Here is a 27,932-nt window from a genome sequence, read left to right on the forward strand (position 1 = left end):
AAAAATGAGGGAAATTAAAATTTTTTCTATCCTCCCACTTTTTCATCCTCCCAACATGTTCTATCCTCTTATTTTTTCATCCCTTCAATGAAACGAACCCTTCAAATCTACCCACTTTGGGTGGATTGCAAATATGTGGGCCCATTGGAAATGGTTTGTTCTCTTTTATTTTTTCCATGGTATCCAAACAGAGGAAATGACTATATTTCTTCTCATTTCTCTTCTCTTTCTCTCTCCTCCAGCCTTTCCAAACACAATGTTACTTGATTAACAAAAATGCCCCCAATTGCTTTTTTTATTTATTTATTTATTTTATTTAAGCTTTTGCTTTCTTAGGCACAGTTGGCTCTTCTTTTATTTTTTCTCCTTTTTTTTCTCTTTTGCTTTCCTGGGATACGTTGCCTCTTTTTCTTTTTTTCTATTTTTTGGGCATGGACATGACATTGATTTGCTTTGTTTTTCTTCTTTTTTTTTTTTTTTTTAACAAGACGGGATTTTTTTCTTGACATGATTTTTATTTTTAATAAATTTGGGTGATGATGATGATGATGATGATGATTATTATTATTTTTTGCTTGTTTGTCACTTTTGTGTTTTTTTTTTTTTTTTGAGAGTTTTAACATATGGTGTCTGCTCTTGTCCCTTGATGATAGATCTTTATTATCAAACCAAGACACCAATTGATTTTTGGTGTAAACGGTGATTAAACCCCAAATCTCTGTTTTAATTGGGCATCAATTTTTAACAAGTATATATAAGTAAATTTATACAAACTTATTTTTTCTATCCCTCTAACTTTCCACTTTCAACCAAATAAAAATAAGAAAAATTAAAATATTTTCTATTATTCCACCATTTTCTATCTTCCAACTTTTTCACTCCTCTAACAAAATGGACCCTAGGGCCAAAAAGTAAGGTCGTGCAAATTTATGCGTTTGGTGTGCCACTATGATGTCAAAGGGTGAGGGAGGGAGGGAGGGAGGTGCAGACCTTCTATTTCTGCGCTAAGAAAGATGCTCCAAAGAATATGTGACTCTGTGATCTGTGAAGCACTCAAGCAACTGAGCTTTTTATCATTTTTAATTTGCTAAGCGTAGGAGTTAAGCCATAGGCACTCTATACAAAGACAAAACTACTCCATCCATGCATTAGTGGGTGACAAATGCTGAGATTCTCGTTTTTGGTCTTTTTAAACTTACAAATAAAAAATGTTCTAGGTAAGTATTTTTAAGACTTTAGTGTGAATTATTATTATTATTTTTATGAAAATAAATTTCCATTTACATTAAGAATTTTATAGTTTAAAGTGTAAAATTAACGATTAGAAAATTTTAATCTAAAAAATAAGAATTTATTAAGGTAGAACCATAATAACTGAGACATAAACTATTATAACAATAAATTTTTATTATTATTACGGTGAAACCTTCACCATAATATGAAATAATTTTGTTATAAATATATTATCTTTTTTGGTAACTTACTCCTCAAATCACAATTTTAATAAATACTAACCAAAAACTCATCTTTTTCAAAACAAATAAATAAATTTACCGATTTTACCAAAAATTCTATTTTTTCAAAAATCTCAATTTCATACTGCACTTTTTAAAACCATCATTTTTTCAAAAAGTTCAGTTTTAAAAAGCTAAACCAAACTCACCTTAGACAACCAACTAACCAAGTCACCTTCTTCTTTATTTTTTTAGTTTTTTTTTTTTTTTTTAATTTTTTTAAAGAGACCAACACACAAAAGTAACCTTCTTTTAAGCAAGGGATGTAACTAAAAGCTTAGTGCGTAATAATTAATTTATCTCAATAAAATAAATTAATTAATCAATAATCCATGTAATGACAGTAATGAATAAGAAAATTTAACAAAATTTAATTATTATGATAATTATTAATATGTATTTTTTATGATTGTGTTTTGTATATGCAAAACAATCCATTTATCATTTGAAGATTTGCCAAGATTCTAATGGAATATTGAACTATCTATATTATTTATAAGAGAATTTCTCTCTTTGGACTTGACTTTTATGTAATTTAAAAATAGCCTCATTAATGAAGAGTAAATTTTCTTAGAAATAGGGTCATAAATGTAAAATCACAAATTTCATTTTGAATTTAAAAAGAGGACGCCTAAAATTTAGGATTTTTTTCCCTTCACATTCTTCTTTTTATTCCCTAAAATTTAGCCTTTTTTTATTCCTTTTTCATCCAATAAAAGTAAAACAACCCCAATTTAATATAAATATAAATAAAAAACTAAGAGAACTCCTAAAATTTAGTCTTCTTTCCCCTCACGTTCATCTTATTTTTCCTACCCAAACTTTTCTCCATATCACTATACCACTTTCAAACACACATTCAAAAAAAGAAATTATAGTTATCTGTAAAATTTATCCTTTTTATTTGTTTGAAAAATAAAAAATATATTTCCAAATTATAATAAATGCAAATTATTAATCTTTACCCAAAAAAAGAGAGCCTCTACACACACACAATGCGCGTGCTTAGAGGCTAGTACAAAATATAATTTATACTTAACTTAAAATAAGGATATGTAAAATTGTGAAGCTTATGTTCCAAATTTCATGATGTTAACCAAAGTCAAATGTACTCTGTTTTAAATAAAATATAGATAAGTCTAAAGATAACATATGGATAATATCTATCCCTAAAGTTCTAAACCTAATTCTAGTCTTATAACTCAACTAGTTGTTACCACTTGATGTTCCAATAGAGACATGGAAGATTCATATCCCCCACCCCAAATATTAATTTATCAAAAATTCCAATCTATTATTGTAAAAGGGTATATAAATGAGACTGAAAGAAAGGAAAAGAAAAGTTTTTTTTTTTTTTTTTTTTGGGAGGCTATTACATTTTATATAAATCTTATGAAAAATACTAGGAGTACTATTGCAAAATTTTACTGCATATAAGCCCTACAAACTTATATCTCAACTTGTAAACATGTGTGTGTTATATATAAAAAATAAAACTTTTTTATTATTATGATGTTAATGTGATACTAATGACATCTACTGTGGTGTCAATTTATATGCATTTTGTAGTAAAAATGAACCATAAGATATTGGAAATCTCTGACGGTGATATTAAAAGTATGAAAGAGCAAAGTGATTAAAATCAAATCAAAAAATTTATAAGCAACATAACCATTGATATTAAGCATGAATATATCCTAAAGCAAGTTTAACATCACAACGCAAACATAAGTACATGAAATCGGAAGCTAAAGCAATTTATAGCAAGATTTTAGTTCATTGAACCAAACTAATCTGCATAACTACAATGTATTATGAGAATTTGATCATTTAAGAGGATTAAACAACTAAAAATGATTTTACTCATATGGGAACATAACCGCTGCATGAGGAGAGAATCTAGGGAAGTTTAACAACTTTTTTTTTTTTTTTTTGACCAAAGGCGATAAAATTTTATTAAATAATCAAAAAAAGTACAAAACTACTTAGTAAGAAGAGTGTCAGAAGCAAAAAGCCTACGCAGAGGCTATGATAGCTACTGGGCTCAGAAAAAGAAAAAAGAACAAACAAAACATGAAAAGATCCAAAGCAACAATTACAACTACACAGGACGGAGAGCTGCCATGTGCCGTTGATACTCCTCAAGGAAAGCAATCGCTCCACGGTGGATCCCAGCAGGGTGAGGCCGAACTTGCTCAAAGTGGACCTTATTGCGAGCATTCCACAGGGACCAAGAAATCATAGCCCACGCTTCCAGCTCTTTCTTTGGAAGTCTACCCATCATCTGCCTAGTCAGTTGGTGAAAACATGAAGCTACGGAGTTGGACTTCTGAATTTTGCCTCGGACGTGGGACCAAGTGCACCGAGCAAACGGACACTCCCACAGGACATGGCATGTTGTTTCATCCTGTTGACCACAGAAGGCACATTTGGGATCAACTTGTACTTTCCGCCGCCGAAGATTGACCCTAGTAGGCAAGATATCAGAGCAAGCACACCAAATGAAGTTCCGAACTTTCGGGGGAGTATTAAGGGACCAAACCTTGTTCCATAAGCCCTTATCCTGGTTAGCAAGAGAATGCTCCCCAATGGTTGCATTGGAAAGACGAAGTGCAACATGGTATGCGGATTTGACCGAGAAAGTTCGACTCTTTGTCTCAATCCATTGAAGCTTATCCCGTGTTCGTGCATCCCCTAGCTTAATCCGCAGGATATCATCCCTTGTGGAAGCATGGAACAGTGACTGAATCAACGGTCTATTCCACTGTCTGGTATCAGCATGAAACAGATGACTAACCTTAAGTTTAACAACTTTTGAGTCACTTGTAGAAATTCACATTGCATATTACAAGTTTAATTTCACACTAGCCTCATCACACACGCTTCGCGCGTGCGATGAGGTTTTTTTTTAGGGAAAAAAAAAACTGTGTTTTTATTATATATATATATATATATATATATAATTTTTATTTTTACAATTTAATTTATAAGTGGGTAAAATAATTTGACAATTAACAGGAAACTTGTCCTATTTTTTAGGCCATGTTTTAGGGGAGTTAGAATTGCATTTTTACGGAATTGTCCTTTAGTTTTGTCTCTACTTAAACATAGGAGTTTTAATTTACATATCTATCCCTGGTAGTTGAAAACTTGTAAGTGGGTATGATGAGGGTATTTTAGGCATGAAAAATGTGGAATCCAAACAGGGAAAGCCCCTTAAATAGTAGTATATAGATAACCCGTGGTTCAGTGATAACCATCTTCTCTAGTACCTTTGCATTCTTAAGTAGAAATTGGACCACTAAAATGAATACTTCATTTGTGTGGAAAAATTCTCCAAAACCAAAGATCTCGACAGTCTTGAGGTGTCATAGAAAACTCTTGAAATAGATCACTTTGATTTCCCATGTGTCACTTCATCATAACTTCTTTCTAGATACTACTGCAATATAAAAGTTACATTAGCCCATTTTGAAGTTTAGTTTTAAATTATGATATTTTGTCATATTATAATGGAGTTGATGTAGGAGAAGAGAACAAAGCCAAATCAGATTTGGAATTCTTGAGTCAGTTTTGGACATCTTGGATTTTAAGAAATCAGATTTGGAATTCCTAAGTCAGCTTTGGACATCTTGGATTTTGAGGATTTAAGATTAGGTTTTGGGAGGAAAAAAGCTGGAAAATAGTAAGAAATAAGGATTATAAGGGTTTCTAATGAGAAAATGAATAATAGGATGAATGCAGTTTTGGCCACATGTCATGATCTTGACAGGTCCAGTGCACAGGAGCAATGAACCTAAGCTAAGTCCTAATCAATGTATGAATGCCAGGTTTCAAGTTGCTGAAAACAAATTTAAAGATAAAGAAGAAACTCCTGCACAAATAATGACCAATACCTATTGCTAGTGGAACATTACGAACTTTTTCTACAAAGCCCAAACTAAATCACTAAACAACAATAAAACCAAAATAAGACTTTATGGACAATTAGTGAGCGTTTGCGCGGATCCACATTCACGTTTTCAGCTTCTTTTTTTTTTTTTTTCTTTTTTTTCGCAGCGCATGAACTGTAACATCACATGAATTTACTGTGCAGGAGACAAAGTGCACTATTCACGTACTGTTCATGGATCCCACAGCACTATTCACACATTTAAAAATTATTTTGTTACAGTGTTTTCAGTTTGCAATTTTTAGTTTCAGCAAAAATAAGTTGTATCCAAACGGACCCTTAGAATACACAATGTCCAAACACCAGAAACTTACAGAATTTCCCCTAACACTTAAAAACTAAATAGAATTAAAATTAATGTGAAATTGGCTTCTTGTTGCTGGGGGCCAAAATTCTAGATAGTAACTTTGGCAATAAATAACCTCTTATTCAAACAAACAAATTTCCAAAAGTCTATTACTGACTTCTTTGTTGTTAAAAGAAAGATGTATCTTCTATGAGAAGGTTGAGTAATGATTAGTATTAATTCTGCATTAAAGTTCCATTGATATGACATTCAGGAAATCAGACCAAGAAAAAGTGAAAAACACACCACTAACTCTGCATCTGGGAGAATCTATCAAGATTTGCGACTACCCTTGGCTGCCTAGCTTAGAGCACCCGAGGGTCTTATCTCCAGTCATTGATGATTTACATGAAGCTACAGTAAACTGCCTATTCAACCCAATGAGTAGAAGTTGGGATAGGGATGTTGTGGCTGGTTTCTTTGCTCCTTTGGAAGTTGACTTGATACTAAAAATCCCACTTAGCCCTACAAATGTTGAAGACAAACTCATATGGCCCCATGTTTCCAATGGAGTGTATACGGTGAAGTTGGGTTATAGGTTCCTTGTTAAAGAAAAAGCTGGTTCACGGCCTTCTCTTCAAGCTAAGGCAGATTCTCCAAGTGTTTGGCGTCGGATATGGGGGCTTTCGGTGCCGAACAAAGTTAAAAACTTCCTATGGAGGGTGTGTAAGGAAGCTTTACCAGTTAAGACTAATCTGGTTCGTAGGAAAGTCTTAACCGAAGACATTTACTGCCACTGTAATTTGAAAGCAAAAGATGGTGTCCATGCGCTATGAGATTGTGCTAATCTTTCGGCCATTTGGGAAGCTAACACTTTATGGCTATTTTGCAGGTCAAAAAAGTTTACAAACTTCTATGAGTTAGCAGGTTTCGTGTTGGAGAATGGTAGGAATCCTAAACTGTTCGCAGTTTTGGTGTGGACGATCTGGTCTAGGTGTAACCAGCTCCGAACAAGTAACAAGCTTTATCCGCTCTCTCAAGTTTTCCCTTCAACCAAACAGATGCTCCAAGATTTCACTCAAGCTCAACCAGCTATTTCTACTCCTTTGCCTCGGCCACAAAGGCAACCACCCAAGTGGGAGCCTCCTCCTTCACCTTTATTGAAGATCAACTTTGATGGAGCTATTTTTAAGGATAAGGGCGAGGTTGGAATAAGAGTGGTTGTACGTGATTCGCATGGGATGGTCATTGCCTCCTTGGCAGAAAACATTCAGCTCCCATCCTCATCAGATGAAGTGGAAGCATTAGCAGCAGTCCGAGCTGTCACCTTAGCAATGGACCTCAACCTACCCTCTTTTATTGTCAAGGGAGACTCAGAGGTGGTCATCTTTGCCTTAAGAAAGGAGGAAGAATCTTTCTCTTCTTTTGGCCATTTAATTTCCTAGATTCAGCATTATTTACATTCCTGCACTTGTATTTCTTTTTCACACACATGCAAATCGGGCAAATCAGTAGCTCATTCTTTAGCAAAATATGCGAGACATATTGTTGGTTTCTCTGTGTGGATGGAGAATGTTCCACCACAAGTCAATGATGTACTTTTAGCTGATTTTGGCTGATTTCAGTTTATTAATTCAGATGAAGGTTTTCTAAAAAAAAAAAAAAAAAAAACTCTGCATCTGACTCTATGTAGCTGGATATGATGTCTATAACCAATGTCTCCACATAAGGCGAACTTTGAAGCAGGCTTGCAATGCCAGCAAGATCCCCTCTTTTCATTCTTGTTTTCATCGTAAGACATTTGCACTTAAACAATGGAGAAGCCGATATTTCACTGACAGTATTGATAGAACCTAGGTCCAGCAAAGCAAAGGGCAGAACACAATAAGGTAAAGTGAAAATTAGAATAAATGACACGAACAATTGTAATATAAATCGCCAGAGAACAATTTAGCTAGCGTGATTTACAGAACACTAACTTACATAAATGCCAATATATCCTATACGCAGACAATGAAATAAAAGAGGCCTTTTGGGAACCTTGATTTAGAGTTGACAAATTATCTTGATAAATCACTATTCGGCACTAAAGTAAGTGCCCCACACCTCATCATGAAACTAAACTGGACCAATACTATTATTTCCTTTAATTATTGATTGACGACGACTTGTATTAAATTCAAGATGCTCAGCAGAAAAACCCAACTCACAACAACAACCCACCATGATACCTCAAATTTTAAGGGTCGGCTAAGCACAGCTCACAATAGTGAGTACGAAAATTTTCCAATACTCTTATAGATCACAAAATTATTTTTCATTTTGGTATTAATATAAATTAGCTAATATGAATTATTTAAAGCAAATTCAAAATTGTACAATAACTCGCACTCTCAAAAAAAAAAAAAAAAAAAAAAAAAAAAAGCACGAGATGCTATGCATTATTCTATATTTTAAGCAATGAGACTACCAACAATAAAAAGATACATTCTTGATACATTCATATCTCTGCAAATGGAAATCAACATTAGCAATCAAGAAAAACATGATAAAGGTTATCAAGAAAAACTAACCATGAGACACCATTTGCCAATTACAAGTTTCTTGACTTGATGCAGACTCTCAAAAAGTTCTCTCACAATGTTTTCACAGGCCTTAAAAAGATCCTCCTCCTCGTCTTCACCTTCAAAGTCAATATCTATTTCAAAATCAAACTTAACCTTAACTAATGCCAACATGTCCTTTATCTGACACTTCCTCATATCATAAGAATTCCCTATAATTTCCATAGACTCGATCTTTGGAGCAACAATTTCCAATTCCAACGGGAATTACCATTCCGTCTTTGCATAATAAGAACCTATCACCAATTTTTTCAAACTCTCGGACACTATATCCAGCTGATAAAAATCATAACATGCATGCAATTCCAAAGATTCAAGTCTAAGACTACCCATTAACACTTCATTTATCACATCGTCGGGCAAGGACGTGTACCCAAAATACAAGTGCTTGAGTGAACTCCAACCTATTAACCCTTTAGGCTTAATTTTGCAGTAATGAAAATCCAATTCAGAAACAAACTCATTGGCGTAAAGATGCTGGGGCAATTTGTATCTCTTATATAGGATAGAATAAGAACAAGAAGGCGATAAACGTAGACTAAGTTGGTCTACCTTGGCAGTTGTGGCGAAACGAACCCAAAGATCAACGTGAGGCTTTAGCTCTGGCTCGTACTCGGATAGGACGGAGAAATTTGTGAGTTTGGGAGCCCTGTGTAGGAGCAGGACATGATCCACGGCAGTGGCGAAAATGGTCGCATGCTCAAAGGAAGTATCTGTGAAACTGAGAGAAGGAACGGAGGTCCAAAGATAGGCCCATCTTTTGGATAAAACGCCTGTTTTGATAGCGTCTTCAGTGGGCAAAGAGGAGAGTATAGTGAGAAGGATCGAGTCAGGTAAGGCGCTGATTCGATCTTCTTCTAAGATTGGTGCATGTTTGAGGCGTTTGGTTCCATGATCATCGCTTGATTATTCTAGGCGAATAAGGGACGCTGTCTTCTGTGGAAGTTGAGCATTAGCTTCTTTTAGTTCTTAGTTTCTTGCTGAGATTCTGTGGCGCTTTACTTCATATTTCTCTTCCATTCAAAGAGAATGACTCTATGTTTACGACATAAATTAAAAGATAATGAACTTTTCATCTTTTTGGTTCATTTTTCAAGACTTTTTTCTCTATTTTCTCACAAAATTAAAAGAGCACTTTAAAAGATAACAGACTATTTGATTTCTTTGATTCACCATTTTAAGACTTTCCTTCTCTTTTCTCACAAAATTAAATGAACATTTTAAAAGATAATGACTCATTATTTCCTTTGGATTATGGTTTCAAGACTTTTCCTCTTTTTTCCTACAAAACTTTTCCTCTTATGCTTCTCATCTTTTACATGCATTTGCTCATAACCCTTCATGCTATCCCAACTCAAATACAAATGAAATTCTCCAAACCGATTTCAACTTGTCAACTACACCTGCCAACCCCATGGTTTAATTGTGGCTATCTTTTAATGCTAATTATTGGTAAGCTATCCCACTAAGCAAAAAAGATATTATAGATTACAAAGCCTCTTATCACATAATTTACATAGACTATATTTACAACTTATAATAGTATTGAATTATTGATGAACCCAATAGATTATAGGATAATTTCTTATAAAATTTTTGAAAATGAACCAGATGAGATATCAACTAGTAAGTAATAATTAACTTTTCTTAATAAAAAAATAATTAATCTAAGGAAAATGTAAAATGTACTACAAGTTCTACGGCATAAAAGCTTATAAACTAATGTGGCATTGTTGTAATTGGTGAGCTTCAACTATCTCGTTTAAGAATGTTTGAATTGTTTTGTCATAATTGGTGACACATCAATTTATAAACACAATATAGTAAAAATTGTAGTACTCATAGCTACATTCATTAATCAATAATTCAAGTAATATACAAGAAAGTTTAAAAAAAATATAGAATATAATTAGGGCACAATTGAGATGGCCTAAGGCATAAACTTGCCTTTTTATTTTCAAATATCACTTAAATAAAATTTAGTTTATTTGACATCAGTTAGTTAATTTTTATATTATAATTTGTTTTATTGAAAATACATTGTTCTTACTTTTTAATATAACTAATTTACTTGAGCAATGTTAGAAATACTACAAATTTTACCATATAACTATTGCAAATTACCACCACACACACTTGGCGTGACAGCCCCTCTACAAGTATAAGTTCTTATAGGATGGGGGAGGGGGAGGGGGAGGGGGAGGGTTAGAGTTCAAGTCTTCAAGAGGGAGCTACACACATATATATACTTAGTTTAAGCTAGAGTAAATTTTTATCTCATATAAAAAAAAATAAAATAAAAATCTTGCAAAGTGATAGGGTATCAAAGTAATTAAGTCTATATATATATATATATATATATATATTAGAGAGTTTCAAAAAAAAAAAAAAAAGATCTGGGGTTCAATCCTCGTCTACGCCAAAAACTTATTGGTGTCTTGGTTTGATGATAAAGAGTTATTATCGGAAGCGTACGCCATAGGTTGAAACTCTCTATAAAAGAGTAAGTATATTATATTGATAAAGAAGAAACGAAGATAAAGAGATCTTAGTGTGATAATATAAAAAGTTAAGGGATTTTAGTGTAATTTACCCTTGATATTATCTCGTTTAAGAATGATTGAATTGTGTTGTCGTAATTGGTAACACATCAATTTATAAACACAATATAGTAAAAATTGTAGTACTCATAGCTACATTCATTAATCAATAATTCAAGTAATATACAAGAAAGTTTAATAAAATATAGAATATAATTAGGGCACAATTGAGGCAGCCTAAGGCCTAAACTTGCCTTTTTATTTTCAAATATCACTTAAATAATATTTAGTTTATTTGACATCAATTAGTTAATTTTTATATTATAATTTGTTTTATTGAAAATACATTGTTCTTACTTTTTAATATAACTAATTCAATTGAGTATTGTTAGAAATACTACAAATTTTACCATATAACTCTTGCAAATTACCACCACGTACACTTGGCGTGACAATCCCTCTACAAGTATAAGTTCTTATAAGGTTAGGGGGGGCAGAGTTCAAGTCTCTAAGAGGGAGCTACACACACATATATACTTAGTTTAGGTTAGAGTAAATTCTTATCTCATATAAAAAATATAAAAAATAAAAATCTTGCAAATTGACATGTAACCAATTTGAAAAATAAAATTGAGTAGTGATAGGGTATCAAAGTAAGTATATCATATATATATATATATATATATATATATTGAGAGAGTTTCAAAAAAATAATAATAATAATCTAGGGTTCAATCTCTGCCTACGCCAAAAACTTATTAGTGTTTTAATCTAATGATAAAGAGCTATCATCAGGAGCAACGTCATAGGTTGAAACTCTCTAAAAAAAAAAAAAAAAGTAGGTATATTATATTGACAAAGAAGAAACGAAGATAAAGAGATCTTAGGGTGATAATATAAAAAGTTATGGGATTTTAGTGTAATTTACCCTAGATATTATATACCTAATCTAGGGCTTTGTATGTGTCAAATATTAATTAATCTCCGTGTGTTTCTACTTTCTAATATCAAATGATCAGATGAGCAGGTATATTTAAATGAACCAACATAAGAAGATTTTTTTCTAAGTTTAATTCCTTTTCTTCAAAGCTCAAACAATCAAAACAAGCGTATTCGTACTTCTCTTTTGTTTCAGATTAGAGAGTCAAATATTCAGTGAAAGCAGGTTTGTATTCAAGTGATGATGTTTATGGCCTTGGGGATCATGTTCTAAAGACTTCAGCATGCTTGATTCAAATCTGGACATGTGCAAAGCAATTGATATAGACATTATAAGTGGTACTAGCAATAGTACAAAACTACAAATTTTACTAAGCATAAGACTTACACATTTATATTTTATATTTGAAAATATAAAATATAAAAAAAAATTCATTTAAATTGCTATCCATGCATGCATGAAGTTCTAACTTTTAGTTTGTCTGGCCACTATTTGTATAATAATAATAATAGTAATAATAACCACTATTTATCAAACCAAAGCTTCTCTTTTTCCTTTTTCTTTTTTTGAATCATTGGCTTTTGCACTGTAACTCACTTGGTATAAAAATTAAAAAATTATATGAGTTACAAAATTAAACCACAATTAAAATCCAATTTATGTGATCTAATTGGATTTTCTCTTAACTTTGGCTATATATATATGTGTGTAAAATTGTGAGGCATCAAAAAGTCAAATGCATTGGATTTTCTCGTTTAAAGTTTATTTTCATGATGTTGACAATAAAGCCAAATGCATTCGGTTTTAAATAGGATATAGATAAATCTAAACCTAAACTGATCAATAGATTTCATTCTCCCGTAAAATATTATAATTGTTATTCTTTGATATATAGGTAATAAAAGTCTATTAATCCTAAAAAAAATTTAATTCTACTCAATTCCAATTTATAGCGAAATTCTTTGTAACTCAACTGGTTAATACTGCATGATATATGTTTCCAACAGAGACATATATGGGTCATATTCCCCCACCACTAATATTAATGCTTCAAAAACTCCAATCTATTATTGTAAAAGGGTAGAAATGAGACTAAAAGATAGGAATAGAAAATGTTTTTTTTTTTTTTTTTTTTTGGAGGCCATTACAATTGATATAAATCTTATGAATAATAATAGGAGTACTATTACAAATTTATTGTGCACATATGCCTTACAAACTGATATCTCAAATTGTAAACACCAAAAAAAAAAAAAAAACACACACACACACACACATATATATTAAAAAAAATTATCATGTTGTTAATGTGATACTAAATACATGTATGGTTGTGTCAATTTATATGTATTTTGTAGTAAAAAGGACAATGTTATAGAAAGTTTGATACAACAAAGTGATTAAAATCAAATCAAAAACTTTATAAGCAACATAACCATTGACATTAACCATGAACATATCGAAAGGCAAGATAACATCACAAAGAAAACATAAGTACATAAAATTGGAAACTAAAGCAAACTCATAGCAAGATTTTAGTTCATTGAACGAGACTAATCTACATAACTACTATGTATTTATGAGAATTTGATCTTTTAAGAGATTCGAAAAACTTAAAATGGCTTTACTAACATGGAAACATAACCACAGCATGAGGAGAGGATCTAGGGAAGCTTAACAACTTTTGAGCCACTTCTAGACATTCATGTAGCACATTACAAGTTTGAGTTTGCATAACCCGTGGTTCAATGATATCCAACTTTTGCATTCTTAAGTAGAAATTGTACCACTAAATTGAATACTTCAAAAGTGTGGAATACTTCACTTGTGTGGAAAATGTTTCTAAAACCAAAGATCTTGACAATCTTGAGGCATCGTAGCAAAGGCTTGAAATAGATCTCCTTTGATTTCCATTGGTTCACTTCATCATATCTACTTAATAGAGACTACAAAATAAAAGTACATTAGCCCGTTTTGAAGTTCACTTTTAAATTATGATATCTTATCATGTTATAATGGAGTTGATGTCGAAGAAAGGAACAAAGCCAAATCATATTTGGAATTCCTAAGTCAACTTTGGACATCTTGGATTTTGAGGATCTAGGATTAGGTTTTGGAAGATTAAAAACGCTGGAAAATAGTAAGAAATAAGGATTATAGGTTTCTAATGAGAAAATGAATAGTAGGATTTGGAGATCCTACAAAGGGAAATAGCTAAAACTTGGGTTGCTGTTCCAAGACTAGGAACAGTAACTCTTGCACGGTATTTAGCCTTTTAATGGGGTATTTGGGGCTATTTTGATGCATAGGTGATTTTGGATTTTGGGGTTCAAAGGTGATAAATTAATAGGCAAAGATTGAGTCCAATGCTCCTGTGCATTAGTCCCGTCAAGATTATGATATATGTCCATTTTTTACCATCATGATCTTGACGGGTGGATCAATGGACCCAAGACAAGTCCTAATTAATGTATGCATGCTGGGTTTCAAGTTGCTGAAAAAATTTAAAGATAAAGAAGAAATTTCAAAGCTCGAAAAAGCTAGCGGAAAATGATGAACTTCTACTACAAAACCCAAACTAAATCACTAAACTTAAATAAAACCAAAGTAAGACTTAATGGACAATTAGAATAGCCATTGTCCAGACACTAGAAACTTACATGATTGGCCCTAACAATTAAAACTTAATAAAATTAAAATTAAAGTGAAACTAGCTTCTTGTGTTGCCAGGGCCGGAAATTCTAGATAGTATCTTTGGCAATAAATGAGCTCTTATTCAAACAAACAGATTTCCAAAAATCTATTACTGACGTCTTTGATGTAAAAAAACAAAAAACATATCATTGATGAGAAGGTTTATAAAGAGGGCCAAGCTCCTTGAGGGAGTTATTTTGACCCAATAAATAGACATATTAACTACAACAACAATAAAGTCTTAGTCCCAAGTTTTTGGGGTTGATCATGGATCCTCAACAAGATAAGTTAGGATCAGCCACATATATTCTTTTCCTCTATTTTATTCTATCCAAAATCATGGCCTTTATTACTTCGTAAATAGACACAAATTAAACTAAATAATATAGGACCATACTAACGAGTGCTCTTAGACCATTGGTTAACAATCCATTTTAGAAAAGTTTTAACATCATTTTTATGGAAAATGAAAAAAGCTGTTAAAATATTAATTGTTTTTTTTTTCTTTTCCTATAAAAATTTTCTTTAAATAGATTATTAACCAATGTTCTAAAGGCATTCGTTAGTATTTCCCAATAATATATATAAAATGATTAATATTAATTCTTCATTAAAGTTGCCTTGATATGAAATTCGGGAAATTGGACCAAGAAAAACCTACCTCTAACTCTTGGGAGGATAAATGGTAGGGGGATACAACATCTATAACCAATGTCTCTACATAAGGCGATCTTTGAAGCAAGCTTTCAATGCCAGGAAGGACACATCTTGGCATGCTTGTTTTCATCGTTAGATATTTGCACTTTAACAATGGAGAAGGCAAATGTTTCATTGACATTATAGATAGAACCTAGGTCCATCAAAGCAAAGGCATAACACAATAAGGTAAAGTACATTAGAATAAATGATACGACTAATTGTAATATGCATCGAACTAGTTAGCTAACATGATTTACAGAACACTAACTTATATAAATGTCAATATATCCAATATACAAATAATGAAATAAAAGAGGCCTTTTTGGAACAACAAATTATCATAAAGAATCATTATTTGGCACTAAAGCAAGTTCCCTACACCTCATCATGAAACTAAAAGCAGGTGTATATAACTCAATAGTTTTTTTTGATAAACATATAACTCAATAGTTCAACTCATGAAATTGGACCAATACAGTTATGTCAAATTATTAATTGACCACAACTTGTGTTAAAATCAAGATGCTCAGCAGAAAATGCCCAACTCACAACAACAACAACAACAACCAAGCCATAATCTCGATTTTTTTAGAGGTCGGCTAAGCCCAACTCACAACTCACAATAGAGAGTATGGTACTTTTCAAATACTCTTATAAATCACAAAATGATTTTTCCTTTTGGTATTAATATAAATATATAAATTCTTTAAAGAACATCAAATTGTGCAATAACTTGTCATTTAAAAAGCACTAGATGCTGTGCATTATTATATATTCAAGCCTAGCTAAGCAAAGAGACTACCAACAATAAAAAGATTCAATATCGATACATTCATGTCTCTGCAAATGGAAATCAACATTAGCAATCAAGATAAGACAAGCAAAACAACAACAAAAATATGATAAAGAGAGTAATCAAGAAAAACTAACCAGGAGACACCATTCGCCAACAAAGAGTTTCTAGACTTGCTGCAGACTCTCAAAAAGTTCTCTCACAACATTTTCACTTTCACAGTACTTAGTTTGATCGTCCTCTTCAATATCATCTTCAATTGGAATTTCGAAATCGACCTTAACCTCAACCAATGCCGACAGGTCCTTTATCCGACACTTCTTCATATTATATAAATTCCCTACAATTTCCAAAGACTCCATCTTTGGAGAATCAATTTTCAAGTCCAACAGCTCGTTCTCATCCCATCCCTCCTCTCCATAATAAGAATGTAACATCACAAATTTTTTCAAACTCGCGGACACAATATCCAGCCGATTAAAATGATAACAATTATGCAATTCCAAGGATTCAAGTCTAGGACCACCCAATAACAATTTATTTATCACATCGCCGGGCAAGGACGTGAACCCAAAATACAAGTGCTTGAGTGAACTCCAACCTATTAACCCATTAGGCTTAATTATGCAGTTCCTAAAATTCAATTTAGAAACAAACTCATTGGCATAGAGATGCTGCGGCACTGTGTATTCTTCAGGTATGATACAAGATGATAAACATAGACTAAGTTGGTCTACCTTGGCAGTTGTGGCGAAACGAAGCCAAAGATCGACGCGAGGCTTTAGCTCTGGCCTGTACTCGAATTCTACGGAGAAATTTGTGAGTTTGGGAGCCCTGTGTAGTAGCAAAAGCGGCCGCATTTTCATAGGAAGTATCTGTGAAACTGAGAGAGGGAACAGAGGTCCAAAGATAGGCCCATCTTTTGCATAAAACGCCTGTTTTGATAGCGTCTTTAGTGGGAAAAGAAGATAGTATAGTGAGGAGGATGGAGTCAGGTAAGGTGCTGATTCGATCTTCTTCTAAGATTGATGCATGTTTGAGGCGTTTGGTTCCATGATCATGGGAAGCTGTCTTCTCTGGAAGTTGAGCTTCTTTCGCCATCGATAGAAACCATAGCTTCTTTTAGTTCTTAGTTCTTGCTGAGATTATCAGATTGTGGTGCTTTCCTTTATACTTCTCTTCCATGCAAGAAGAATGACTCTTTGTTTACTAAACAGACATAAATTAAAAGATAATGAATTTTTGTTCTTTTTGGTTCATGCTTTCAAGACTTTTCCTCTTTTTTCTCACAAAATTAAAGACATTTTAAAAGATAATGACTCTTTGATTTCTTTGGTTCATGTTTCAAAACTCTCTTTTTTCTCACAAAGTTAAATGAAGACTTTAAAAGATAATGGCTCTTTGTTTTCTTTAGTTCACCTTTTCAAAACTAATCTCTTTTTTTCCTCAAAATTAAATGAACGCTTTGGGTTTTATCCTCTTAGACTTCTCATCCTCTATATACACCTCTCATAGCCCTTCAAGTAATCTCATCTTAAATACACACGAAATTCTCCAAAACGAGAAGGATGTCCTTCAATTTCAACCTGTCAATTACCCCTACCTATCCCTATGATTCGCCTTCTTCTCTCTTCAGTTGTCACGTTTTTTTGACTGTTCATTGATTTTTTTTTTTTTTTTTAATAATGTATTGGTAAATCATCCCACTAAGTGTAGCCTCATATCACTCTTATCACATAATTTACATAAACTATAATTACAGCTTGAGCTTATAATAATTTCTTACAAAGTTTTGATAATTAAACAGGCAAGATATTGGCTAGTAAATAATAATTAATTTATCACAATAAAAATTTAATTGATTTAAGGAAAATGCTTGTATTACAAGTTTTACGACATAAAAACTTACAAATTGATGTGGTATTGATTATGATTGGTGAGCTTTAATTATCTCGTTTAAGAATATTTGAATTGTTTTGTCATGATTAGTGACATATCAGTTTGTACGCACAATATAGTAAAAATTGTAGTAGTCATAGCAACATTCATTAATCAATCATTCGACAAGTTTAACAAAATATAGAATATAATCAGGGCACAATCTGAGGCCTAAGGCCTAAACTTTAAATGTGCCTTCTTATTTTCAAACATCACTTAAATAAAAATGTAGTTTACTTGACATCAATTTAGTTAATTTTTATATTATAATTTGTTTTATTTAAAATACATTATTCTTACTTTTTAATATGACTAATTCACTTAAGCAAAGTTGGAGATACTATAAATTTTATTAAATAACTCTTGTAAATTGATGAGTCACCAATTTGAAAAATAAAATTAGTTCAAACATTCATTTATTTTATTGTATAAGTGCCACCAATTATATTCTTACCACATTAATTTTTTTATAGTAAAACTTGTAGTAGCATGTTAGAACTATGACATTTCTAAGATTTATGTAATAAAATTTTACTAGTATTACTAACATCACTCAATTTGATAGAGTATCAATATAAGTGTATCAAATTAACAAAAAAGAAATGAAGATAAAGAGATCTTAGTGCGATAATATAAAAAGTTCAAATAATTTACCCGATAAAGAGATCTTAGTGCGATAATATAAAAAAGCTTAGGGATGTTAGTGTAATTTACCCTTGATATTATATACCTATCCTAGGGCTCTATACGTATCAAATATTAATTCATCTCCGTGTGTTTCTAGTTTCTAATATCAAAGGATCAAATAATGAGTAGGTATATTTAAATGAACCAAAATAAGAGATTTGTTTCCAAGTTTAATTCCTTTTCTTCAAAGTTCAAACAATCAAAACAAGCGCATTCGTACTTCTCTTTTGTTTCAGACCAGATAATCAAATACTCAAAAGCAAGTTTGTATTCAAGTGATGTTTGTGGCCTGGGGTTGATTTTTAGTAGCGGTTGCAACCACTACTAAAACTATTAAAAACTACTACTAAAAGTCATATAGGTCTATACCAGCGGTTTTCTAAACCGTTGCTACAACTTGAATAACCGCTGTTAAGTTCCCGTCGCTATAGGTCACTATAGGTTATAGCAGCGGTTTTAGGAATCGTTGGTATAGAAAACATCTATAGTAGCAGTTCTATAAACTACTGCTAGAGAAAAAAAAATTGCTAGTACACACAACTTTACCTTTTGGAATTAATTATTTATACCAACGGTTATATAACTGTTGCTATAGATTTTTTAGTAGCAGTTCATCGAACTGCTACTAGAGAATTAAAAACCGCAAATACATACTGCCCTTCCTTTCGGAATTAATTATTTGTACCAACGGTTATGTGACCACTCCTATAGATTATTTAGCAACAATTCATAGAACTGCTGCTAGAGAATTTAAAAAAACCGCTAGTACATAGGGCCCTTCTTTTTTAAAATAATTATTTATACCAGCGGTTATGTAATTGCTGCTATAGATTCTTAAGCAGCAGTTCTATAAACCGCTACTAAACAAAATTAAAAATGTTTGTATACCCTTCCCTTATTTCTAGCATGAATTATTTTTAACAGCGATTTTGTGAATTGCTACTAGATATTCTTTAACAACAGTTTTATAGGGCATTGCTATAAAATAAAATAAAACCACTAGTTCTCCCAATCGTACACTTTGTTATAAATTAGTTATTGCAGCAAAAAACAACTGCTACTATAGGTTCCATATAGGAGCAGTTATAAAAACTATTACCAAAGGTATAAACATTATTGAATATTACAAAAATATTTTTTAATTAAATTTTTCCCTGAAAATTAGTAATATAACATGTTTGGAATGTTATTAAAACTAGCATTTAACCCGCACAATGTGCGGGAACATTTAACATATTTAAAATACCATCAATTTAACATAATAATACAATCAAATTCATTGAAATTCATTTGGGTAATGCAGTACATCCATCATTTGCTCTACTTGTAAGTATACTTTTTTACACTCTTGACCGTATATTGGGTGAAAATATTAAAGCCTATAAACATGTTCCCATCTTTTTCTGTAGTTCCAAAAGCTTCTAACAATATTTAAGGCACTCAGCATGATGTACAACAGTTAATATTTTTAATAAAGGCTTGTTAATGTCAATCACTTCAAAAAAACAAAAATGACAATTGTGCAATATAGAGTAAGGTTCAATAACAATGCCAAAAGTCCAAAATTCCCCAACAGCAGAAAATTAAGTCTAAGATCTTTTTAACCAAAAAACAATTTAGTTAGACTAGCCATATTTTGGCCATGATGCACTAAAGTGCTAGCTCTATTTCACTTGGATGAATTGAGACATCACCATTCACCTGCAAAAACTATAGCACATATGAACCCCCACAAATGTAGTCCATCTTGAACATGCCAACTACAAAGGTATACACAATAGGAACAAACTAGATTCTTTGGTGTGGTAAAAGGTGATTGTTGTCCTACTCAAGGAAATAGCATAATGAAGACCTATTTAAACATAACCTTTGAAAAGATAGAAACTAATACAACCTTTTGAGCCCTACGTTCCAAAAAATTCTTTCAATAGTAGAAGTGCACCTATATTCATAATCCATTCAAACTATTTCTATTGATCTATAACAATCACGAAAACAAAGGAGAGCATATTCAATAATATTATAAGGTAAAATTCCAACATATAGATACAAAGGAGCAATATTTTAATTTCTATTAGTAGAAACACTTTAAGAAGCAAAATTTAAATGTGGAAAAACCAAAATCAAACCTTTATGAAAAAAAAAAAAAAAAAAAAACCACCTTAAATTCTCTAAATTTGATGGTTTGAATCTAAATGACTTTGATAGAGTAACTAATTGATAAGAGAAAGCATAGCTGATAGTTCAAAGGAATTCGGATGTACTTCAAAGTATTATAAGATCTTTTATAGCTAACACTTAGCACTAAGCAACAGAATCACTTACACCTCTGCTAGGGAAATCCAAATTGGAATATAGATGCCTAAGATTGATGTTCTATTCTTAAATAGATAAAAAGGCATTGAACATAGTTAATAATTGCAACTTTTAATACACAAACAACATCTAAATTAAATCCCTAAAAGCCATAAAAGAACAAAAGAACCTAAACAAAATTGGAAAAAATAAATAAATACATATTTTTTCCCTTCCAAGTTACACTTTGCATCTTTTGTAGTCCTAATTCTAAGAATGCATCTTAAAATCCCAGCCACCAAATCCCACTATGGAAGTTTCAAGTGTGTAATGGTCATATGCACTATAGTGTCAATCAAATTTTTATTAATAATTAAAAGCACATAATTCTTGTACTTCAAGCAGTTTTATTTTTTTGATAAGTTGTAATTCAAATAGTTCTTTAGAAATTTTTACAAAATCTGTCCAAAGTTGAAGCACATAAATGCTGGAGGAATTGCATCTAAAATCTCATTTTGAACAAATTTAAACACATCAATTAGTTAGACTTATACATTAGAGAACATGAATATTGGTGCTAAAATTCATTCTTTTCACTAACTATAGACATTTCCTTCACTTTAGATAGACTATTATTTCTACATCAATTTCATAGTTTTTTTTTTTTTTTTTAAATAAAATTTTAGGCAGGAAGAAACTTCTTAGTGTATGAATGATTCAACATAGTTCTCCAAATTCACCTGAGACACTCTACACATACCATGTCCTCCCTATTCCTAAATTTTAGTAGTATTGTTAAGTTTTTGTAAATACATTTGTTTTGGAGGCTTTTGTTGCTATTCTTTCTTGAAGGTGCAGGAGCTAATGTGTTTTTTTCTATAAAAGTTTCTTACGGAATTCATAAAAAAATAAAAATAAAAATAACTATAGCATTAAAAAACCCAAACAAAGGTTCTTTTTTACCTTGACAGGTCCACTGTTCGACTTGAGGTTAATCTTCTGCGTTAGTGCTATATTCCTAAAATCATTCACGACGTTAAAATACAAATAGAGAATATAAACTAAAAAGACAAAGCTTTGATACAGAAACCCAAAAACCCAAAACACAAATCTATCCCAAAAACCTAAAACCGAACCAAAATACCCAAAACTAAGTCATAAATCTTAGTTATATTCAAATCAAAGGAAAGGAAAAAATTCTAGCTTTGATATAGAAACCCAAACCAAAATAAAAATCTAACCCAAAAAACTAAAACCCAACCAAAATACCCAAAACTAAGTCATGAAACCCAATTTAAGATTTTAGCATTTGGTTCATTTTAAAATATTCTAAAAAGATTAAACATACTAAAACAAAATATACTGACCAACTCTTAACTCTTCCAATTAGAAAGTAACAATTTGTAAGTGCCACCCTCCCTTGAAATCAACATAGGTAAATAAGCATATCCATAAATAAAAGAATTTGTGCAAAAAGTATAGCAAGCTAATAAGAAAACAATTGTAACTAATCATAAAATTCAGCAAATTTAGACCACATTTGGTAACATAAAAATTCATGACAGCAATAATATGCAAGTCCATAAGACATTTATTAGTTCATAATACGGGAATTGATTCTAAAACCATACTGCTAGTCGATCATTGTTGTTCATTGTTGCAATGTTCTAGCACTATTCACAAATTGCTATTCTACACCTAGTCTAGTGCTAGTGTGTTAGTGATTTGGCCATCTGGTCAACTAACTGGCTAATATACTTATTGTGGGTCCAAATGCGAACACCCAATACTAAGAGAATTTTTTTGAATAAATAGCTTTCTCTTTTTGTTTTCCTAAGCTCTGTGTTTTTTCAGATTTGATAAACTCAATAACTTATAAAGAATTAAAAAAAATAAAATAAAATAAAATAAATCTTCATTAACACATACCTAAAAAATTATACAAATAAAACCAAACAGACAATTAAGCTAAAGCTAAACCAAATCTACTAAAAAAACCTAGATAGCAAAAAAAGCAGAACTTGAAACTTACACATGAAAGCAAAGAGCATAAAAGCAAGAGCTGTAGGCTTGTTGACTCCAAGTTGCTTAAGATTTTGTTGATCTCTCAATGGTGTAGACCAAGAATGAAACTGTTTCTGTGGCTTCTACATTTGCTTCTCATCAAGAAGGAACCAATAAAATAAGACTAATAGCATTCTTTTACTCTGATTTTGTGCTAAAGTTTAAATTTCAATAATTCCATCCACTCAAATTCTTTTCTTTGTCATCCAAATTTTACATGGGTCATTATCAAAGTTAGGGCCCATGGATTCCAGGATATAGATGTTAGAATAATGTGGCCCAATATAATATGTATGATGCCTCTATTATTAACAAATAAATATTCAGTCTCTTATGAAATTATGCAATATTTTTATGATGTAAGATATTGATATATTGAAATAAGTCTACTTGATTTAGTAGACTAAGATTATGAATGCATTCATTGTAGTCCTTGACTTGACCATATCCATCATGATGTAGCCTATTCTGATAGGTACATTGTTGGACCATGATGGAAGGGAGGTGCAAGTTAAAATTGCTCAGACTATGGAAGACATTAAGGGCTAGTCTTTCGATGGTTAGTGCATAATAATCTCAGAAGTCCTTCCATAATGAGATTCATGCACGTTGAGTGTTGGCTTTAATAAATCTATCGTGTCAATACCAGTAACTTGAACTCCTATTAAAGGTGTTGTCATTATAGTAGTTTTGGATATGAACGATAGATGAATCCATGTATTAGCATGGAGTTATAAAAGTAATAACACATTAATAAACTTCTTCATTAATGAATCTAATTAATAAAGTTGTTTATTAACAAATGTAACATTTCTGTTACATGAAGTGTTATTACGATAGGAAGGATTTTATGGCTGGTCATGTCCTTTCTGAATATTATAAATATTGTCAAGGCCACACTTGCAAGTGGGTGTGAAAGAGAAAATAAAGCTCTTGTTAATCCTGACCAGCTGGGGAGAGCATCCTGATTGCTTGTGAGGTCCTTGAATAACATAATCTAGTATGTGAATTTCTCACATCTTATTGTTGATTTTTATTACATATGCACATGATATAATTGTTAATTGATAGATGTATTATATTTGTTTCTCTTGAATTATTACTTTTTAAGTATAATTCCAACAATAGATGTGTATTTGGTAGTGGGGCTGTGGGGTAGTATTTAAGAGCCTCCCAATCAATTGCATAGCCATGAAAAAAAATATGTACATGCTATGTAATACTACCAATTGCCTCACATTTGTTTCATAATTCATTTTTTTCACCATGTTGATATCTTCTAGACTTCATCCTTGAAATTTTTAGTTCAAATTCATTGGTCATAAATGAATAAATCATTTAGATTTATCATGGTATGAGGGCGGGAAAAATTGAATCCAATCATCACTAATTAAGTCTAAAAAGGGATTTCATTGAACATGTGGAATGCAATAAAAACAAATATATAGAATATCAAAATAACATATATAGAACAATGCAAATTTTCATCTGCATTCAAAGAAACCCAAAAACTCATATCAGGTCCCATTTAGTAACACCATAGACACAGCAGCAAGCAACGAAACAAATATTGTAGGATTCCAAGATTATATTAGCTTACCAATAAAAACTATTGTGGCCCATTTCATTGTTGAATAACCCCCATCATTGAAATTTTTGAGTCTTACGGTGCAGGAGGCTGGCCTGACAGTGGCAGCGTCCTTCAGATTTCTCTCTCTCTATATGTTGGACCAAAAAAACTCGCTGACCTTGAGATTTCTCTCTCTTTAGTGGCTGTTCTAGAATGCATAATAACCTCTCTCTTTTTTTTCTATTCTAAGCTAAGATGGGTTAGATTGTAAGAGATGCTATTGGTTGTTGATTAAAGAGAAGAGGTCTGTTCAATTTCTGAAGAGGCAAAATTGGTTTGCGCTTTTGGATTTTCTTTTTTCCTCTGTCTGTTGGTTAGGAACGGAACATGCAAACAGTAATAAAGTGGGCCGAATTGATGATGGCAGAAAATGGTAAATTACACAACAGAGAGAGTATCTGAAAGAGGAAAATTAACAACGCTATTCTGAAATCTACAAACCATAACAGAAAATCCCAAAACATCAAAGCAAATATCTAAATCTATACCTACCCAACCAAAATATCCAAAAACTAAGTCATATTTCATACCCAGATATAAGAAAGGGGAAAAAAATTACCGGTGGTCGTTTCAACGATCTGATGATGGCAGGTAAATGGCCAGATCGACGGAGTTAATGACACTTAAATTTCTCTTCCTCAATCTCAATTCCTGTGTGTGCCTGCGGTTTCGGTGTTCTGAGTCTGGCGAGGGAACGAATGGCGGCGGAAAAACTGACCATAATGGTGGAACTTAGATATTTCTCTCTTAACACCGTACGAACTCTGTCTCTCTTTGTGATTGATTGTGTATCTTTCTCAGACTCTATCTCTCTCTTTCTCCTTTTTCCGTGTAGCAATCTTTCTTTTTTATTTTTTTTTAAGCGGTTAGTTTCCTTTTATACGGGCTCTCAAACAGTGTAGTGAAACATCATATTTTATCACTTTTAAACGGTGTTGCAACCTTATCAAACATTGTAATTTATCTCTTTTTACCTTAAACGTGGCAGCATTTTAAATGGCTTTTTTTCCTAACGTGGTAACACCTCCTTAAAGGCTTCTGCTATTATATATAGTATTAGATCCACAATTCCAAAAATCAAAGTAATAAAATAATTGCAAATAGTTAATAATATTGATCCAAATGAAGAAATAAAACTTTACAATTCGAAGTTTGAAATCACAAATAGCTAAATAAAAGTATAAACAATATTTTTTGGTACTTAAGATAAGACAAGGATAAAATAATTGTTGACAACCTACAATAAAAACTAAGACTATAAATATTCCCTTTGGAGTATGCCAAAAGTCACTCCAGCATGAAACTTGGTCTCCCTTTATATTCCAATGTATTGTCTTAGTTTCCTGGAATACAATAAACCATATATTTGCATTAGTGAAAACTATATATATAGGCAAATCTTAGAGAATATATCAAATGACTATTGGAAAAGAAAAATGATGACAAATACATATCTTCTCATGTGCATTATTTTTATTGTATTACCTCTAAAACAAGAGTCAACAAGCTTAGCATAATCTTGGCGATTTACTATATTTGGAGCCTCAGCCACTATTTGTGTTGCAGTTTTTGACTTATCAAAGTGCTTTGCTTTCAAAGCATGCTTCCAATTCCTCCATTGATCACCCAATCTCTTTAAATTATGACGCTTGATTATCTCTCTTGCAATCTCATCTTGAGGGATGTCAAACTTTGACTGAAACACAAATACATATATAAAATAAAAAAACCATAACCACTATGTAGAAGCATTCTTTCTATAAAAAATAAAATTAAAAAAAAAAAAATCTATGTAGAAGCATTGAAATTCTAGAAAGAAGTATAATATATGTTACTAAAATTTTAATACCTCAATTATATTGCAACAATTTTCTTTGTAGTCATTTGGCATTGTACGCCAACTAACAACATTAATAGGACATAAGTGAGGCTTCGTTGCAACAATCTTTAAAAATTGATTAAACCTACGGCTTTCATGTTTAGTAGGCTAGAAATAACGGTCAAAAGACAACTTAAATTTGTTTATGCACAAAAAAAAGTAGTCAACACCACAATCATACTTTTAATTAAGTGTTACGTGCTACAAGGTCTAAAAACATAAGTAATCATATTCATAGGTAGCTGTAATCATATTCATAAGACATTTTGGTTTTTTTTTTTTTTTTAACAAAAAAATTTAGTAATTAATCCTGAAAAAATATTAATTTTCACTAATATTTGATTAAATTAGTATATATTCATGAAATTTAAGAATCACATGCACATATTCAAAGTCAAAACTAAGCCTCAATTCAGTCATTACTCATTTTATTAAAAAAAATGCTAAATCTCAATAGATCAAGAAATACACAAAAAAAAAAAAATCAAATAACTAATTAAAATTATTTTATTTTATTTTATTTTATGCTGTATAATATATTTATTTATTTAATAAAAAAATGCATAATAGTTTAAAAATCTTGATGTTTACCTGGGGAGTAATGATTAAAAACCATACATTCAATCACCCTTCAGTCTCCACTCTCTTAGATTTGGAGGAAATTGCAAATTCTCTGAGAAAATTGTAAAAAAAAAATTGGAGCTAGATTAAGAAAATTGATGCAGTGGGATACAAAGAGAGAGGGGTTAAAAACCCACCTGTGAGTTGTTATGACTCCTTCTACAAGAGGTTTTTTTTTTTTTTTTTTCCTTGAGGAGACTAAAACTCTTTTAATTTTTTCTAAGCAATTATTGGCAGCTACAGATTTTATTTTTTAACATGGCAGGTAACTACAATTTTGAGATAAAGATAAAGAAGACCAGTATTTTAGAAATCAGGATAAGATAAGATAAGAACTCTTAAAAAGTTAAAAATAATAATACGTAAAAACCAAGATGAGATAAGGATTCAGTGAGTTAATAAAAAAAAAAAGGGAAGTAAAAAAATACGTTTATTTGGGAGAAAAGAAAAGGACCTGAATTTCAGTGTCCAACACACGTTTATTTGGGACCGAAAAAAAAAAAAAAAAAAAAAAAAACACTTCCAACACACGTTCATTTGGGAGGGGAAAAAAATACATAAAAGAAACTTCCAGCACACACGTTTATTTTGGAGGGAAAAAAATAAAAAAGGAAATTGAAAAACTTTCCAATTGGCAGGGTTAGAAGTTAGAACCCACCTTGATGAGATAAGGATTCAGTGGGTTAATAAATAAAAAATAAAGTAAAAAATACGTTTATTTGGGAGAAAAAAAAAGTACTGGAAATTTCACTTTCCAACACACGTTAATTTATTTG

At 31.6% G+C, this 27,932-nt stretch overlaps 2 protein-coding genes and 1 long non-coding RNA gene across 4 annotated transcripts; 1 reads left to right on the forward strand and 2 right to left on the reverse strand.

The window, feature by feature from the left end:
- Positions 1-6,015: 6,015 nt before the first annotated feature.
- On the forward strand, positions 6,016-7,197 carry LOC115984738. Its single transcript, XM_031107750.1, has 2 exons — positions 6,016-6,550; positions 6,680-7,197. The coding sequence occupies exons 1-2, from the start codon at positions 6,016-6,018 to the stop codon at positions 7,195-7,197; spliced, it is 1,053 nt and encodes a 350-aa protein (XP_030963610.1).
- A 9,012-nt stretch (positions 7,198-16,209) lies between these two features.
- LOC115984739 (F-box protein At5g03100-like) lies at positions 16,210-16,902 on the reverse strand. The gene has a single exon (XM_031107751.1). The coding sequence runs from the start codon at positions 16,900-16,902 to the stop codon at positions 16,210-16,212; it is 693 nt and encodes a 230-aa protein (XP_030963611.1).
- Positions 16,903-20,325: 3,423 nt separating this feature from the next.
- Positions 20,326-24,734, reverse strand: LOC115987653. Of its 2 annotated transcripts, none has more exons than XR_004091167.1 (3): positions 22,995-23,201; positions 21,926-21,980; positions 20,326-20,368 (listed from the first exon to the last, which is right to left on the reverse strand). It is a non-coding gene; the product is annotated as an uncharacterized LOC115987653 (long non-coding RNA). The 2 variants fall into 2 exon arrangements; XR_004091168.1 differs by lacking the exon at positions 20,326-20,368 and adding an exon at positions 24,627-24,734 and having other exon boundaries at positions 21,932-21,980; positions 22,995-23,118.
- Between the last annotated feature and the right edge of the window lie 3,198 nt (positions 24,735-27,932).

This window comes from Quercus lobata, chromosome 4 (assembly GCF_001633185.2).
Source record: "Quercus lobata isolate SW786 chromosome 4, ValleyOak3.0 Primary Assembly, whole genome shotgun sequence".
NCBI lineage: Eukaryota > Viridiplantae > Streptophyta > Magnoliopsida > Fagales > Fagaceae > Quercus > Quercus lobata.

Bases quoted from the DNA above. Each gene is read 5' to 3' on its own strand.
- LOC115984739 (XM_031107751.1), bottom strand. From the start codon at position 16,902: ATGCGGCCGCTTTTGCTACTACACAGGGCTCCCAAACTCACAAATTTC.
- LOC115984738 (XM_031107750.1), top strand. From the start codon at position 6,016: ATGACATTCAGGAAATCAGACCAAGAAAAAGTGAAAAACACACCACTA. The intron at 6,551-6,679 runs GTAATTTGAAAG...ATGAGTTAGCAG, and splicing joins CGAAGACATTTACTGCCACT to GTTTCGTGTTGGAGAATGGT.